The following is a 17,712-nucleotide window of genomic DNA, read 5'->3' on the forward strand; positions in this document are numbered from 1 at the left end:
GAATATTTACAACCAAACTGAGGGCAGTCAACTTTGAGTTCAAACATGCCAGCAGAAGAGAATTCTACTCTGTTTTTTCCGGCTTCTCCTTACTATTTCCCTGCCAAAGATGATAAACCTCTCACATCTGCCCATGGAACTTCTTAGACAAAATATACCCAGGCAACACATACCCAGCTCTAACAGTTAAGAATGAACCAGGCTTATACAGGGCTGGTATTATACAAGCATGTTTTATCTGAACACTCAAAAAAATTAAAAAGTATTTTCAGCAGCTTCCACACACAGCTGCATCAGAAAAAGGACATCAGTCCACAGTCTAAAATACTTTTTTCAATCTAGGATATAAAAGAACGATGTATTCTGTGCTGTATGTATGCCTGCATAAGAAAGATTTTTCCAACCATTTGAAGATCAGTAGGTATGAATCCTTAAATAATTTCTTGTAATAGCCCTCCAATAATGTGAAGGAGAATAAGGAGCATTTCTCTTTTGACATGTCAAATAAGGACACAAAGTAAAGTCCAAGTGGTGGTGACAATGAAAGCTTAGATCTAAAGGACATAAAACTTATTAAGGAGAAGAAAAGTAGCAATGAAGTTCTGTTCAGCTGCTTGAAGCCTTTGAAGCATAAAGTTTACCACAAGAAAAATTCATAATGGTAGAAATACTTACAGTAAAGTAATTGTAATTTAAAGCTTTCTAGCTAGCTAGAAATTCTGAAAAACTGCCTAACCATGCAGACAGTTCAGAAGAACAAAATGACTAAAAAGGTTGCAGAACTTCCATGTTGAAAGATAAGTACCAAGGACACAGAACTGCAGACACCCAAACGCACTCCATAACAACATATGCAGAATGGTTCCCCCACACCTAGTATTCATGTTTATAGAAAGACACTCCTTAAATTTCAGGGTTAGTTTAAGATGACAGTGTTTAAAAATATAATTGGAAGAATAGGATCTTATTGAATAAGAACTTATAAGCAATACAAGCATCATTTCTTCTTTTCTTTTTTTCTACTTAATAAGAAGCATAACTAGTGCTAGAGTGGATGAAGTAACTAAAAATATTTTCTTACAAGTAGAAATCCAGCAAGATAACTAAGAGCTTATCTATGTCATGTATTTGTCAAACATCACAAAAAATGTTTGGTGTGCAACAGCATACTTCTGTAAATGGACCTTTTTTGAAATGGTGGACTGCAAATAGAACGATCATGCTGATTAGAGAATAGATGCTATGTGACACCGCAGAGTGAAAAGAATTAACAGTAAAACAGGTGTTAAAGCCTTATATCAATTAATATCCAGCAGATGGAAGGCTGACACTTTTCAGCAAGTATTTGGGTAATGTTAAAAGCAAATCTTAAACTAAACATTTAGATCTAGAAGCCAAAAGCTCAGTCCCAATTCAACAGCATTTAAAAAGCCAACAAGTAGAATGCTGCACCTACACTCGACAGTTTATTCTCCACATTCATACTCTCCACATTAGGAAGCCAAGACAAACATGAGAAAGCCTCCAGGTGACATCACACAGAAACATTCTATTATGCTCAGTCCTATTTTACAAAACATACAGAAAGCCAGAAAAATTGTTTTTAAAACAGAGCCAATCAGTGATACAGGGAAATAAAATGAGTGTTTTTATTTGTAGTAAGACCTGCCTTCTCTCTCTCTGATGATTCTTTTTAGAAAGGGTTCAGTCTCATAGGCATTCCAAGCAACTTAACATCTAGTCAGTGAAGGAATAAAAATTGCAGCTCAAAAAACCAAATTCTCACTATTTCTCTTCCATCTTACTTGCATTGTTTTATTCCAGCCTGCAAACGAGCATTTTCAATTCTGTTTGGGTTTGCTTCTATAACATATATACTGAACAACTAGAGATTTCAACTTGAATTCCCACACACACACCCATTCCCCCTCCTCCCCTACCAGCATAATTTACCTACAATTAGAATTATCCTTTAGGAGACTACTAGTATCCTTAGTGATTTCCCCATTAGCCTAAACGTGATTAGTGAACCACTTTTCCTTTTGAAAAAGAAAAACCTGGAAGCCACATACCCAAGGCTAAATATAACAGAAAACTAGTTCCTGAGAGTTTTTTTAAAATAAAGAAAGCACCTTATGAACCCATTTCCTAGATCTAAAAAAAGTTAGGGTATGGTTTGTGCTGAGCACACATTGGGATAGGATATTTTAAGACTATTCTAAGCACACCGAGTGAACAACTTTATACAGGGATTTCAATAGCTTCTCTAGCAAAATCTGAAGCATCTGCAAACCCAAAGGAGATCTGTTGCTTAACATGCCCAAAGAAACAAGACACCTTGACATAGATGGCAAGACTTCCTCACAGAATCACAGAACGGTAGGGGTTGGAATGGGCCTCTGGAAATCATCTCATCCAACCCCCCTAAATGAGCAGGTACCCCTAGAGCAGGGGGCACAGGAATGCATCCAGGAGGGTTTGGAACGTCTCCAGGAAAGGGACTCCACAGTCTCCCTGGGCAGCCTGTTCCACTGCTCTGGCACCCTCACAGGAAAGAAGTTCTTTCTCATGTTTAGCTGGAATTTCCTGTGCTCCAACTTGTGCCCATTGCCCCTTGTCCTGTCATTGAAAAGAGGGAAAGACTGAAAAGAGTCTAGTCCCATCGTCCTCACACCCACCCTTTAGATATTTATAAGTATTGATGAAATCCCCCCTCAGTCTTCTCTGGGCTGAACAAACCCAAGTCTCTCAGCCTTTCCTCATAAGAGAGATGCTCAAGCAGTCCCCTGATCATCTTGGTAGCTCTCTGCTGGACTTGCTGAGCAGTTCCACACCCTTCCTAAACAGCAGGGCCCACAGCTGGACACAGTACTCCAGATGTCGTCTCACTAGGGCAGAGCAGAGGAGAGGATAACCTCCCTCAACCTGCTGGCCACACTCCTCTTAACGCACCCCAGCATATTGTTGGCCTTCCTGGCCACAAGGGCCCATTGCTGACTCAGGGTCAACTTGCTGCCCACCAGCACTCCCAGGCCCTTTTCAACAGAGCCGCTTCCCAGTAGTTCAACCCCCAGCATGTACCAGTGCATGGGGTTGTTCCTCCCCAGATGCAGGACCTGACACTTGCTCTTGTTCAATTTCATCAGGTTCCCCTCGGCCCAGCTCTCCAGCCTGTCCAGGTCTCTTTGGATGGCAGCACAGTCTTCTGCTGTATCAGCCACTCCTCCCAGCTTGGTGTCATCAGCAAACCTGCTGAGGTTACACTCTGTCCCTTCGTCCAGGTCAATGGTGAAAATGTTGAACAGGACTGGACCCAGCACAGACCCCTGGGGAACACCACTACTGACAGGCCTCCATCCAGACTCTGCCCCATTGATCATGACCCTCTGAGCTCTGTTGATGAGCCAGTTCTCTGTCCACCTCACTCTCCACTCATCCAACCCACACTTCCATAGCTTGCCTGTGAGGACGCTATGGGAGACAGGGTCAAATGCCTTACTGAAGTCAAGGTAAACATCATCCACTCCTCTCCCTTTGTTGACCCAGACAGTCACGCCATCATAGAAGGCTATCAGGTTGGTCAAGCATGATCTTCCCTTGGTGAATCCATGTTGACCATTTCTGATAACTTTCTTTTCCTCTACATGCCCGGAGATGACCTCCAGGATGAACTGCTCCATCACCTTTCCGAGGATAGATGTGAGGCTGACTGGCCTATAGTTCCCCAGGCCCTCCTTCTTGACCTTTTTGAAGACTGCAACGACATTTGCTGTCCTCCAGTCCTCGGGCACCTCTTCTGTCCTCCACGACCTTTCTAAGATGATGGAGAGTGGCTCAGCAAGAACATCTGCCAGGTCCTTCAGCACTCACAGGTACATCCCATCGGGGCCCATGGATTTGTGAGGATCCAGTTTGCACAGGCGATCTCTGACCCAATCCTTCTCAACCGACGGGAAGCCTTTTTTTCTCCAGATTTGTCTTCCCTTCTCTGCGGGCTGAGATGCCCGAGGGCCAGCCTTAGCAGTAAAGACCGAGGCAAAGAAGGCATTCAGTAAATCTGCCTTCTCTGCGTCCTGCATCACCAGGGCCCCTTCCTTGTTCAGCCATGGGCCCACTGTATCCCGTCTTCCTTTTACTACTGATGTATTTAAAGAACCCCTTCTTGTTATCTTTCACATCCCTCGCCAGATTCTGTTACAAGTGGGTCTTGGCCTCCCTTGTCCCATCTCTGCATAACCTGACAACATTCCTAGATTCCTCCCAAGTGGCCAGTCCCTTTTTCCACATACTGTGAACCTCCCTCTTCCATTTGAGTTTCTCTAGAAGCTCTTTGATCATCCATGCAGGTCTCCTGCCCCCTCTGCCTGACTTCCTCCTCCTAGGCATGCACCGATCTTGAGCTCGGGGACAATGGTCCTTGAATACTGACCAGCTCTCTTGGACACCCCTCACTTCTACAGCCCTAGCAGCCCATGGGATTCCTCCAAGCAGGTCTCTGAAGAGGCCAAAGTTGGCTCTCTTGAAGTCCAAGGTTATAACCTGACTCATAGCCCTGCTTCTACCATGCAGGATCCTGAACTCCACCATCTCACGGTCACTGCAGCCAAGGCTACCCTCAACTCTCATATCCTCAACCAGCCTTTCCTTGTTTGTTAGGATAAGGTCAAGCAGCACATCTCCCCTCGTTGGCTCCTCCACCACTTGCATCAAAAAGTTGTCCTTGATGCTCTGCAGGAACCTTCTGGATCATGCATGGCAGGTATTGCTATTGCTTCTTAGCCTCAAAGTAGTAACAAGGAAATTAAAACAGCAGAAGCTTGTACTTAAGGTTCCACTTCAACATAACTAAACTAACAGATGTGTTGTCAAAGAAGGGTGGGGAGCAGCAGGGTCAGGCAGCAGTGAGAGATACTATTAATATGTCAAGGTTCGTTATGTGAAATATTGTGTTCCTCCACCTCTTTTAGAAGAGGAGGAGCTGAATCTTGCACAGCTAAAAACATAGAGCCTTTATGACATTTTCCATAAAATAAGAACCTGGAGTTTTATAGCAATAATTTAGTGGTATTATGGTATTATATCCACTGAACTTTGCTACAGAGTTTTAAGTAATTCTAGATCTTGGACTTATAACTATATCCAAGTCAGGACAAAGGTGATGAATTTGTATCATTTCAGTAGCATCAACTGGAGCTTCCATTAAAATGCAGAGGTCCTAAACATCCAGCATACACTGACACGCTTAAAGTTCAGAATAACAGTTTTGGACAGACACTCAAAAAAGATCTAGAAATCTGATCCTGTTAGCATTCCATGCCTGCCACTACAAGAAACAGAGTTCAGTAAGTGAAGCAGTTGCAGGATTAAGGTCCCTTTTCTAGGCAAATTCATTGTTTACACATGATAACAAAGACAAACATCTCTAAAGTGAAAAGTAAGAAAAAATACATACCTTAATATATTTGCTACTAAATGCCCTTTCATTCCATACCTATAAAGGAAAAGTGAAAAGCCATTTAGAAAAATCAGGATATGTCAATGCACAATTAAAGATTTTATTTATGTATATGTAAGATTATACAATCCATTAAGGAACTCCATGGTCTCAGTTTGCTAAAGTGCTCTGGTTGGCTTTGTTATGAGCTCTTCAGGGGAGTATTCTGTATGAAAGTTCAAAATAGCTCCTTGTTTATCTGTCTCAAAGGTCTGCTGATTGCCTTGCTGAAGAGAACTCTAGAGCTCCTTGAGCTCTACGATAGTAGCAATGTTGCACATGACATTATTACCAATGCGTCTACGGTTTGTTAGCAATCATTGAGACACACAGTCTGGCTTCAAGGTGTGGTCCTAACGAATAGGCCTTGTTGCCATACTCTGGCTCTCCTATGTCAGTGTAAGTTACATATCGAACAATTGCCTACGGTTTCAGGGGGTTATTCAATGACACTTACAGTTCTTTCTAATTTACACAGGACTATATCCATACTTGAACACAAGAGAGATCCAGCATAGTTGAAGTAAACAGACACAAAATTATCTCATTTCTGTTGCTCTAGATTTTCCATCTTCTATGAAAAGAGTGTTTAAGCTAAACACAGCTCAAAATTCAAAAGCAGAAATGCTGGTCTTCCTTTCTACCAAACACCCTGGCCAATAAAATGCCTAGTCAGAAACCTTCTTACTTTCTTTTTTTCTAACCACAACATGAACACTGTGACTCACATTCACTAGTAACAGCAAAAGTATCCCCCTGTAGGTGATTACCCAACTGCAAGAAAGTTTCTTACAGGTGGGATACGGGATACGCCCATTTGATTTTGGTATTTCTACATCTTTCCATAAGTGCTAATATGTGACTTCAGAAACGAGCCAATCAAAAAGTTACTTATTGAAAGGCTCATTTCATCATAAAGCAAATAATGATATATAACACATGCTATAAATGAAAAGAGCAGTAAAGGCTAACAATGTAGAAGCAGTACAGGATTAAAATTGTTTTGACAGTTTCTAAGCCTTCACAGAGATCGCTGCTTTCCTGTATTTCAGATTATACCCACAAAGAAATCAGACAATATGCAGCGTCACCGCATTGCCTGTAGAAGCGGAAATTCCCTTTACGTAGAAGTACAGAATTCAGAAGGCCAATCACTGAAGTAACATCACAGAAGCCAGACATTACTCAAATACATCAAGTACAGAACTTACCTTCTACTCTAAGAGCATAGCCAGGAGAAAGTTTAAACAGCAGTTGTCCTCCCTGCCCCCCCCAGTTGAATTGCTGAAGCATCACCATGTTACCCAAAGTGCAAGGCTGACGCAGCTAAAATAAGTCAGTAACATCAAGGGGGATGCATTCCAGAGGAGGTATACATCAGATATACCTTCCCACATTACAGCAGAAAGGTCACACTTCCTCTGGGATGGGAACCATAGTTTCAGAAGCTTTGATCTGGACTGGTGAAGTGATTTTCAGCTTTTCTGCAGTTAAATGACTGCCTCATATCAAAACACTTAGAAGTCCAAAATAAGTGTTTTAGTAAGTAAAGGACTGATTTTAGAGGAATCCTAACCACACATTTTCTTAATTGGAAGAAAAAATAAAAAGTTGAATCTCAGTCAAATAATGAACTTCAAAAGTGTTTTTTCCAGATTGTCTGCTTCTCTTTCTCATCTCCAAATTATGACATTTTTCTCCGACATTCATTCACTATTTCTATATATCGCACTGTAACACAATGCAGTACGTTATAACTACAGAAACACGTGCACCTTTATCTACTATATATAATGCAGGCAATCTGGAAGAAGTTCTAAAGGACTGCCATTCCGCAAAACGGCAAGCATATTTTATGACAAGAAGTCATGTTAGCTGACTTTCACAAACTCTATCTTAACTAATGCTTTTTGTTAGCTGGTTACTGCTGAAACCCAAGCAGCACAAGCAAGGCAAAAAATGACAAGCCCAAGGCTCAAACAGATTTCAGAATTCTCAGATACTCTGGAAACTTTGTTCAGAATTGGAAGGCGGGAGACTAGCCAGTTTACACTGGTTCTGCTTTAACGGCCATTATTGCAGAAAGACCATAAACTAACATAACTTCTGCCTTTCTCCTTGCAACAGAAAAAGCAAAAACTGCAATTACAAAACAATTTCTCTTCCCATCCCCCTCCTCCAGTAATGAACAAACAGAGACAAGACCAAGATCTTACGAATGAAAATAGATAAAAAATACAGGACATTTTGCTTTACTGACCCCAACATAATCAATGTCCAAATCATGATACTGTTTAGCTCCTAATATCCAAGAAACAATATAGTAAGCCGTGACATCTGGGTAGTCATAGGGCCAGTTTTCACCCTTCCCTATCCATGACGGAAACGTCCAAGGTAATCCTGGAAAGAGAGAAGAAAAACAAATGAATAAGATAACCGGTTGGTCTACATTACTCAGTAAGCTTCAACAGCAAGCTGTAATTTGATCTACCTAAAATGAAGGAGCAGATATGAACTTCAAATTCACATAGTTCCAGTGAAGACAATGAAACATAACTTATTTAACTGGAGAGTATGCTCTAATACAAATTCTGATCAAACATGTTCATAGATGCTTTTTTTTTTTAAGCTAGAAAACCTTCATTTCTAGAGAACAACTGACTACATACAATCTTTCAGTTGTGTGGTATTAGCTCTTACAGGTTTCAAATTCCAGAGATTTTAGGATAAAAGTTTACAAAGTTGTAGACAAAGGATAAATACTGAACACCAAAATTGTTAATTTCCTAAATAAGAATTTCAGAGGAAGAAGAAAGATTAGGATCATTAAAAAGTATTTCCAAGTCTCAGCTGTTTACTGTATTTTGTAGTAAATAAAAACAAATTAACCTAACCAGATCCTACTAAGTTTTCAACTGCCTTTGTATAAGACACCACAGGCTAATTCAAAGGCAAACCCTCTTTCCTTTGTTGAGAGCTTGATCTGAGGGAAGAGGGAGGTTATTAATAACCACTATTAGTCATAGATGGTAAGCTTACTGCTTGTTACAGTGCCTGTCTGACAGAACCTGACTAGCAAATCCTGCACCAAGTCATGCCTTGTGGCTGGATGTGGCAAAGCCTGATCCCTGGAAGAGGGGGAATAAGATACCTTGCAATTGATAGATTTCTTACCTTATTTCACTTAAAATACATTTTGTGAAGTGTTTCAGTTAAAATCTAGGGTTCCACATTTGTATTGTCACAGCACACACGCCACTCACGATCAAAACAAGGAGACAGGAAAGTCCTCTTACAACTCAACTACATATGTAAGACAAATCAGAAGACGAGAACCCACTATAGTGGGGAGAGGGTGATAGGCTTGTAATGAGAGCATATAATTGAATCTAGTGCATATAAGATTTACAGATCTTTATCTCGTGTAAGTTTACTTTACCCCTCCCAATATTTTTTTACTCTATTACTCAGGAATTCAGGTCTCACAATAAATCAACTATGTTCATTGCTGTGATACAGTCTAAGCATTAATGTTACTTGATACAAGCAAACGATTGGAAAGTCATTTCTTATCCTATGCTACTTGTTACATACATTCTTGTTATGCTACTTGTTACAGCAGCACATAAGAATAAGATAAGTAAGAATGTTGTGCTACTGTAACAAAGCAAAACACAGCAAATTTAAATGAAGCATCAAGGCAAGCTTACCAGATATTGAAGATTCTACTTTGCCTACTGCAACATCAAAACATCTACCCACTAAAATTAATATGCTAATTAAGGGTCAGATATGTAATTTAGGCGGGGGGGGGGGGGGAAGCATTTAAATCCTAAAGCTTGAAGCAATTTACCAATTAGTTTAATTTTGGGGTTCCTCTTTTTAGCTTCTTTCATCAGCCACCATTCATAGCCCCGGAAGTAGTTCTCGTCATTTTCATAGTGCATATGGGAGGGTTCAGTACCATCTAGGAAGGAAAGAGGCAGGCAGCTCACAATTATCTTCTGTGTCATAAGCTGTTACACATTATAAAGTCTTCTGTATTGCTCACTGCCATAGTATGCAAGCACATATCTCCAACATGGTTCACACGTTCTTTGGTATGTATTTCAAAGCAAAACGAGTAGTGGGAGAAACACGCAAGACTTGCCACCCTTCATTCTTCGCATATTAACTTAGCATAAATTTACTATTTTTTATTTTTAAGGGACTAAGCCTGCTTTTAACATCAGAACGTGATTAACTAATGGGCATTTTCTATCCCTAGCTATGATAATACTAAGTCTGTATTCATCATTACCTTGGTCGCAACAACTACTGGGAAAGTTACAGCATTACAATCAGGAGGAAAAACGAACAAACAGAAAAAAAGGTTGTAGAAGCAGGTTCTAGGTAAACCGAAAAGCAAACAAAAGAAGGTTATGGTTTGTTCCTTCTGTGCAAGGCAAGTCCAGGGAGAGAAAAGAAAAGAAAAGAGCTGCCATGAAGTTTTTCAGTGACAGGAAACAGATTTTTTTAATTTTACAGTAAAAGATCTAGTTTGTAATTTAAAAGGTGTTCTATGACTGCAGGAAGTTTTTGGAACTGAAGGCTATGCACTGAATTCCCTCAGGCAAAGGTAAACAAACTAGAAAGGTGCAAAACAATTAGTGTTGCATGGGAAGTCATTACACACAAAAGTCAATTACTAACTTGTGAATGCAACTGCAACAATTACTTATGCTAAACTATATGCTTAATTGTTCCAGAGATCTCTTCTGATGAGAGGTGGGCTTGGGGTTTGCCTTTTTTTTTTTTTTTTTTTTAAGAAAAAAAGCCTGCTGAAACAGCACATTTCATTAAAAAAAAGTCCTATTTTCTGATCTTATAACACTTGATTATTTGGAAGTTCTATTGTCAAAGACACAGAATAACAATCAGATTCCAAACTTAGACTCCTGATCACACCTCTGAGGTCAGAATAAGAGCTGCAGTCTAGTGTGTTAAAACATATGCATCTTATTGTTCTCCTTCTAAAATCTAGAAAGCCATCACACAAGTATAGAACATTCTCCTTAGCCAGCAGCAAGAACGTTTGAACAGAAGGTGTGCGCACGCATGAACAGAAGGTGTGTGCTCCTCTAACCAGCAATTTATCGACCAAATACCGACCTCTTAAACCCAGTATAATACTTTTCACCATGTTAATTTTTCTCAATGAAAATAAACCAAAGAATTAAAAATAATATCGAATTACACATAGACATGTACAAAATTTTAAATATATATATGTTATAATGCCACAAAGACAGATGCTATGCTTTCTATTTATTAACTGAGTCTGCTTTAACACTATTCTTGACATGGCTATGATTTACTTTGGTTGGGGGGAAGGGGGAGAGAAAAAAGAAAAAATATATGTATATGAACTGTCATCTAGTTACTGCTTCTCAGCTTTCAATCACAAGCAGGTACTAAAGTTTCTCCTCTAGTAAATATAATAAGCTAGGGAAATTACACCAAGATATTTTCATTTGCAATTGTAGTCAGGAAAAAAAAGGTAGTGCCTACTGTCAGACAACACCACTCCAGTGAAATGTAGCAGTTCATTAAACCAAAGAAACATAATTGCTTCTGACCAGCTGTCTTCGCATCTTCATGCTTTTAAGACATAAACTACCTAGCCCTACACAAGTTCTACAGTTTGCATTGCAAAACTGGTGTTTAAGAAATGCTCTGCAACTTAGAAAGTTATTAGAGCTTCCTTAATTTTGGAGAGGTAAAAAAGAACTCATTTGCTCTAGAGTGTAACCTATTAATCATGACAGTGAGAACTGTCTCCAGAACATTAGTGTAATTTCTCTTCTACAAGTTAGCAGACAAGGTTTATGTTTTTCTGCAACTTCAGTACAACTACAGAATGCATGTCCATGCTTCAGCTAAGGTGACACATGCAGGATATGTTACTTACAGCAACACTGCAATGAGAAGTTAAACCCTGTTCATGCAAAATCCATACCTGTTGATTGTCCATCACCTCCAATCTCTACTTTGAGCATATGTAAAGAAGCACCAAAATTTGGCTAGAAAAATAGACAGAAAAACAAACACAATCCTGCTGTTAAGAAGAATGCAATAAATAAGTATACATTTTTGAGGATGCTAAAAATTCAATACTTTTTTTAATACCCATTACAGATGCAATGAGAGATTATACTAAATTCTGCTTCAAAAGGAAATCAAGCAAGATAGGTAGCACGCTCATCTGTAGTCAGTTTCACTGACTCTTGCACCATTAAGGACACTTCTCCCCAGCTGTGCAGATTTTAAATTGGTTACGCTCAAGCAAATATTGAAGGTCTCTAAAAGTAGAACATGGGCTATATGAGAAATAGAACAGTATCTTTAACATTATTAGAATCCAAGTTCATTTTCTTTTAAAATCAAATTATTGAAGTTAATATTTCTGTAAATAATCTATTCTTTGGTGTAATGGATTACACTGCTTCTATGAGAGAGCATACATATGGGCCAGAAATAATCTGTTAATGACAGGCAGAAACACAAAAGAGAAAAGAAAACATCACACTGGAAAAGAAATGGCTGCCCGGTCCACTGTCCTCTCCCACTGGCATCTGACTGGTGGAGCAGAACATAAAATTCAAGCTCATACTAGTGATCTTGCTCCTAGTATGTTCTTCCAGCCCTTAATGGTTTAAGAGTTGTGTAATCCAGAATTTACAATTAATTATTATTTTAATAAACATCAATGAGCTGGCCTCCTCCATGTAATTACCCAAGTATAATTTTGGCATTCAAGAAAAAGTTTTAAGATGTGAGAATGCAGTTTGATTAAAAAAATAGGCTGCACAGACAATCGTTTGCTTGGCTTACAAGTTTTGGATATTTTGTTTTTAAATAAGAAGCAAGTATTCCTAATACACCATTTCTTTTCCTGACATTTCTGATTTTAAACTTCTAACACATTTGCTCTCCCATCCCCATTCTGAAAGTTGACTGACATTTAAAGACAAAGAGAATGAGGCAAGGTATACCCCTCCCAGGTATCTCATGACAGCCTAAGAGGTTTTCGTGAAAGAACATGTCAAAAATTCTTTGAAAAATCACGATCTCTCAGGTGGATTTTCTTTTCCCACATGACTATTGATTCCTTCAGAAAACTCATATTTGTAACACACAGGTTCGGCCTCCAAAAAATATCAGTGTTGATCCCCCGTCACACATTACGCCTTATTCTACTCTTTAAAACCAATTCTTTAAACTACACAGTAGACTTTACCCCTCCAGTCATCTGGATTACACTACTTGAAAGTGACATGACATCCTCTTCCCGCAGAGTAATTTACAGTGCCAAAAGCAAAATAAATTATTACTGTCCAGTGCAGTAATCTTACCATATATTAAGTTGGGTAACTCCACAGGTTACACTTGCTAACTAGAGCAGTTTACAAACCAGTAACTTTCACACACCTTCTACAGACTAGTTTGGAACAGATATGCTATTGAAAAGATTCAGTCTGCACAGTCATTTCCACATTATGTGAAACTACCTGTACTCAAAAAAAACCAACAACCCAAAATCGTCTCAAAGACCCACTTCCTGCATTTCAGCCACAAAAATGATTTAATCCTCATTAAGCCTGCATAGATGATCAAAATATGTTGAAAACATTTTTTTAAAAGCATACTGTGAGAACACAAAAGGAATTTCCATAATAATTTGAAGAAATAGGCTCCTAAAAAACATGCTGGTTACCAAAAACAACAGCTAAAATTTAAGGTTCTGATAAAAATCAACATTAAAGTAGATTCTTTACAAGATGGAATTTTGTCTAATTTCAAGTAGTATTGAATATACTATAGGAGCTCCAACATCACACAGTAAGAAACTCTGCATGAAATTAGACATTAGTGTAGCAGTGAAACCCACTTTACCTTGAAGAGATAATCTAAAATCTGGGAGCGATAAGGTTCTTGGTAGTTCACCAGGAGTCTAGATGTGGCCTAAAATAGAAGACAAGAAAACATGAAAACCTAACTTTCAGATATATAAGTACATCCCAGATTGTCAGTCTAGGGCTTTCACATAGATAATAAACCTGCAAAAAATAATTATAGCACCAGGAACTCAGCTAAGCCCTTACAAAAAGTCTTTTCTAACCCTTCAATTGCGCATATCTGGTTTCACAGGCTGCACTGCCTGGCACTCCGGTTATCTGCCAGGTATTGCAAAGAGCCCAAAGACTCCAGCCCCCCTCGCCGCCGGGACCACTGCCCGCCCAGCGCCCCCAGGACGGCCCCTCAGAGACCCACTCACGCCTCCGCACCCCCCACACAGCTCCCCTCAGAGCCCCTCCCTCCCCCGGCCCTTACGGACCCCCTCAGCGACACCCCCCGGCCCAGGCCCCACCGGAGCCCCAAGCCCTGCACCGAAGCCACCCAACACGCCCACCGAGGGAATCCCTCGCCTAAGCGTCCCTTGCAGCCGCCGCTCCGAGGATGGCATTAGCACAGCAGCCCCGGAGAAGCCCCCGCGCCCGCCGGCGCCGCTCACCCCGCCGCCGCTGACAGCCCCGATCCCGTCAAACTGCCTGCCCAGCCCACCGGCATCGTCGAGCACGTATGTGGCCGTCCGGAGCGCAGCAGCACCGACGGCGGGGGGCCCCGGGCCCCAGCAACAGCCAAGGAGGAGCCAGCCCCACAGCCGAGCCGCACACCCCATCCCGCCCGCTCCGCTCCGCTGGGCACCGCCGTCCCTACAGCAACTCGCCGCTACCTGGCTCCGTCTGTCACGTGACCCCACAATCGGCCAATCACCTAGTGGGGCGGGGCTTGAGCCCCCTTCGCCGCCTTTTTGCTGAAGGGAAAGGCGAGAGGGGAAGGCTTTCAGCCCGTACGGGCAACCCCCGCCCCTCCCTCCGGTTGAAGCTAGTGGTTGCCATTTTGAGAAAGGGCAAGGCAAGTTCCAGCTGGTGGGACGCGTACCGCCATGCTGTAATTGGGCACTGAATGGCGAGTGAAGCTATTGTGGAGCCACCTTGGGCGTGGGAAAGCTGACTGGCTGTGAGGCGCGGCGGGGTGCCGGCGTCACGGCTGGACAGGATTTCTCTGGGAACACTCAGCGGTTTGCGTTTAGTGCAGCCAGACTCTGAGAGCTAGCCCAGAAAGACCCTTTTTTTCGGGGTCTCCGGCAAGGCACGACAGCTTTCCTGGGAAAGAAATTGTTTCCCAGTGGATCTGTCGTTTGCAGGCCCACCCCCCGCACCCAGCAGCCGTTTCCCGGCTTCGCCCCACCCTCAGGCTGCCGCCAAATCCCTCGTAAAGTCGGCTAAAGTCGGCACCGTGGAGGAGGAAACACCGGCACGCCGTGAGAACGACCTTTGCTTCGTGGCTGGGAGCGGCCCGGGGCACAGGCCAGGCCCGGAGCGGCCCTGCCCCGGGGAGGTGCTGGCCCCGGTGCGATCCGCACGGAGTGACCCCAAAGTGGGCTTTGTCCTGCGCCAGCAGCGTCGCTGAACAAGCTTTTTGTTTTACAGCCTCCGCGGGGCACACTGCAGGGCAGCTGCGTGCAAATACGACCAGGCGGGGTGGTGCTGTGTCGTATGCGAGGGGGTTCCGTGAGCATAGCCAGGCTGTGCCCTCAGAGCCCGGCGCAAGCAAGCATTCGGGCCAGAGGAACAGCCACCGGAAGCCCGGCGGTCAGCTTGACGGTCCTACGGAAGCCCTTCGGGGGCGCCTCCGCTGGGCGCGGCGTCTCGCCGCCGCGACGCTCCGCGTGCCTAAAGGCGACCGCGGCGGCGGGAGGCGCGGTGGCTGACGTCACGCGGGCAGTGCGTTGAGGCTGCGGGAAAGCCCTGGTTTTGCGCGTTTTATGTCCGCAAAGAATGCTGTTACTCGAGCTACTGCCTCTCTTGTCCATGTCACCGAGGGATCTAATGTCTCAGTGATGACATTACCTGACTGTCGTTTCCTGTTTATTTCTTTTTTAATAACAATACCAAACACTCACAAAACATTTTGCACTTTACAGCAATATCAAGCATTAACTAATGAATCTGCTCACACCCAAATGAGCTATACGATGTCATCATTACATGCAGAAGGACAGAGTGACTTCCTCAAGGCTGCAGTGAGTCAGTGGCGGAGGTAGAATTACGTTCATGGTCCTAATTCACATTCATTCCAGCAGACTGTACAGCTTTGCACACCTGAAAGGTTTGCAAAACCATCATGAATTATTAATTGGATAATTTTGATAATTTATTAAATTAATGTTCAATTTATTCCAGGTAGAAGGAGTCAGCTGTGGAATTCAGTCTTTTATTCACTCACAAGAGCCTAAAAGTGTCAGCTTTCAAAACTCAAATTTCCATCCTATGATGTGCTGAGTGCCTCCCCTTTCAGTTGGTATAGAAAAACATTAGAATCTGTTTTGGTTGAAAGAAGATATTTTGGTGAGAGTCTGGGGACTTTTATTCTGCATTAGGAATCTCGACCTTGCTTTTTACCTGTTTTTTTCTTTACACCTTTGCCCATGACCTGAGGACATGAGCTCTGGACCCTTTGTAAGGGCAAATATAAAAAATAAAGTTACTGAGGACTTATTCATTGTTTCTTTTGTAAAGAAAATAATTTTCCACTGTTAATGCTTTTCTATTTCAGTTCTTTCTTGATAGTACTTTAATCTCAGCCAACCCAAAGAGCACCTGTTGTTCTAGGATGACTGATTTGAAACACCGTGTATGTCCAGATCCCCCCAAAAAACTGGAAAACTGTGCTGCTTGCATCAGAAATTAAATTGTTCCGAATGAACACAGTCAAGGGTTGCTTTTTGCATATAGCTTTACTTCTGGAGTGTATAAAATGCATCATCTCCCCTCTTGCTTCCTTTGATCTTTTAGTCCCATTATCAATTGTTACAGTGAAGAACTGTAGAAGTGTATCAACTGTTTCTCTATTTCTAACGATAAGAACTGATTTTTCTTCAGTGAAGTATAGGAACCCTCAACAGAACAGCAGAACCAGCTCACCAGACATTGTTCTTAGTAGGTACCATATTAGGAAAAGGCAGGTGAAAAGTAATAAAACAGGTCTTTTGTCTAGTGACTTTTCTCTCAGTGAAGATAAAAGTTTGACTGAAATTTCTTTTAGAAATTAATCTAACCAAGTGACTGGAAAGCCTCCCTTTCACCAAACAGAAGGGGGGCTATGACACCAGTTCAGGAATGACCACAAGTATAGAATGATTTGATAATTTAGGCTTCATATAACAAGCCATCAATAGAAAAACTGGGGATGAAAATGTCATGCTCTGGCTGGAAAAAAGGAGAAACCAAATCTCTGCATCCAGTGGTTAAGTATTATAGAGCTGCCTGGTATTGTTTTCAAGGAAGTCTAGTATATCCTATTTTAAAGCTTTTAAATTTGCTCATCTGTTTCATTTCTCCTTAGCGTCTGAATCATCAGAGAGGCCAGTTTTTGTGTTAAAAACAGATGTACATTTAAAGTGAAATTGCACCCAGTTTCTTAGAAGCCGATTGAAACATTCCAAACAGAATTTAAGAAAAAAAAAGAGTGCACAATAAATTATTCTGATCACAGAGGGAAAAAAGAAACTGTGCTCATGTAACAATCTTCCACCTGTCAACTGAATTATCTGTTAAAAGAATCGCTCCTGTGAAAGCGCATCCAACCTCAGATTCAGTTTATAGAAAAATATATAAATATGCACCCTAACCTGTTGCAGTGCATAACATTCTGTTATTCTTTGTTAACTAGAACTGTTCACGAACTCCCATCAGTAAACAAACAGAAAAAAACAGTAATAAAAATTCTGAAAATAATTCATTCTTTTTGCACAAACTCCTAAAGTCATTGTGATATATTTTTATGGGCTCTTCTTGGGTGGATTCTTACTTGATCCTGTGATAAATTCATTGGGAAAGTCAAAAAAAGACCCTATGTTTCAAACATATACAAGTAAACACAAACAAATACATACACACTTCACAGTATTTTATTTCTGTGGAGTGGTTTCTCTGCAGAATGAATTGTGTCCTAGGGAAGAGGTTTATAATATCCTCCACTCATGGAATTAGGCAATATTTTCCATAAAGCTTTTATAAACTTAATAAAAGTATTCCTAGATTTACCAAGGTCGGTACCATCCTTTGTGCACACTTCTATGTAACTATGTTGCCTTTTTTCCCCATGGATAA

General features: G+C 41.4%; 1 protein-coding gene across 2 annotated transcripts in view; it reads right to left on the reverse strand.

The window, feature by feature from the left end:
* Window positions 1-14,285, reverse strand: part of GALC (galactosylceramidase) — a 41,911-nt gene extending 27,626 nt beyond the window's left edge. Inside the window, exons 1-6 of one of the 2 annotated variants that reach the window (XM_064460522.1) lie at window positions 14,049-14,285; window positions 13,430-13,498; window positions 11,493-11,556; window positions 9,348-9,461; window positions 7,755-7,894; window positions 5,453-5,491 (exon numbers count right to left, since the gene is read on the reverse strand). In XM_064460522.1, the coding sequence (XP_064316592.1) occupies window positions 5,453-5,491; window positions 7,755-7,894; window positions 9,348-9,461; window positions 11,493-11,556; window positions 13,430-13,498; window positions 14,049-14,216 (594 nt within the window). In that variant the 5' untranslated portion in view covers window positions 14,217-14,285. The remainder of the gene's footprint in view (window positions 1-5,452; window positions 5,492-7,754; window positions 7,895-9,347; window positions 9,462-11,492; window positions 11,557-13,429; window positions 13,499-14,048) is intronic. The other variant, XM_064460523.1, reaches the window with a different exon arrangement.
* Between the last annotated feature and the right edge of the window lie 3,427 nt (window positions 14,286-17,712).

Source organism: Phalacrocorax carbo, chromosome 9 (assembly GCF_963921805.1).
Source record: "Phalacrocorax carbo chromosome 9, bPhaCar2.1, whole genome shotgun sequence".
Lineage (NCBI taxonomy): Eukaryota > Metazoa > Chordata > Aves > Suliformes > Phalacrocoracidae > Phalacrocorax > Phalacrocorax carbo.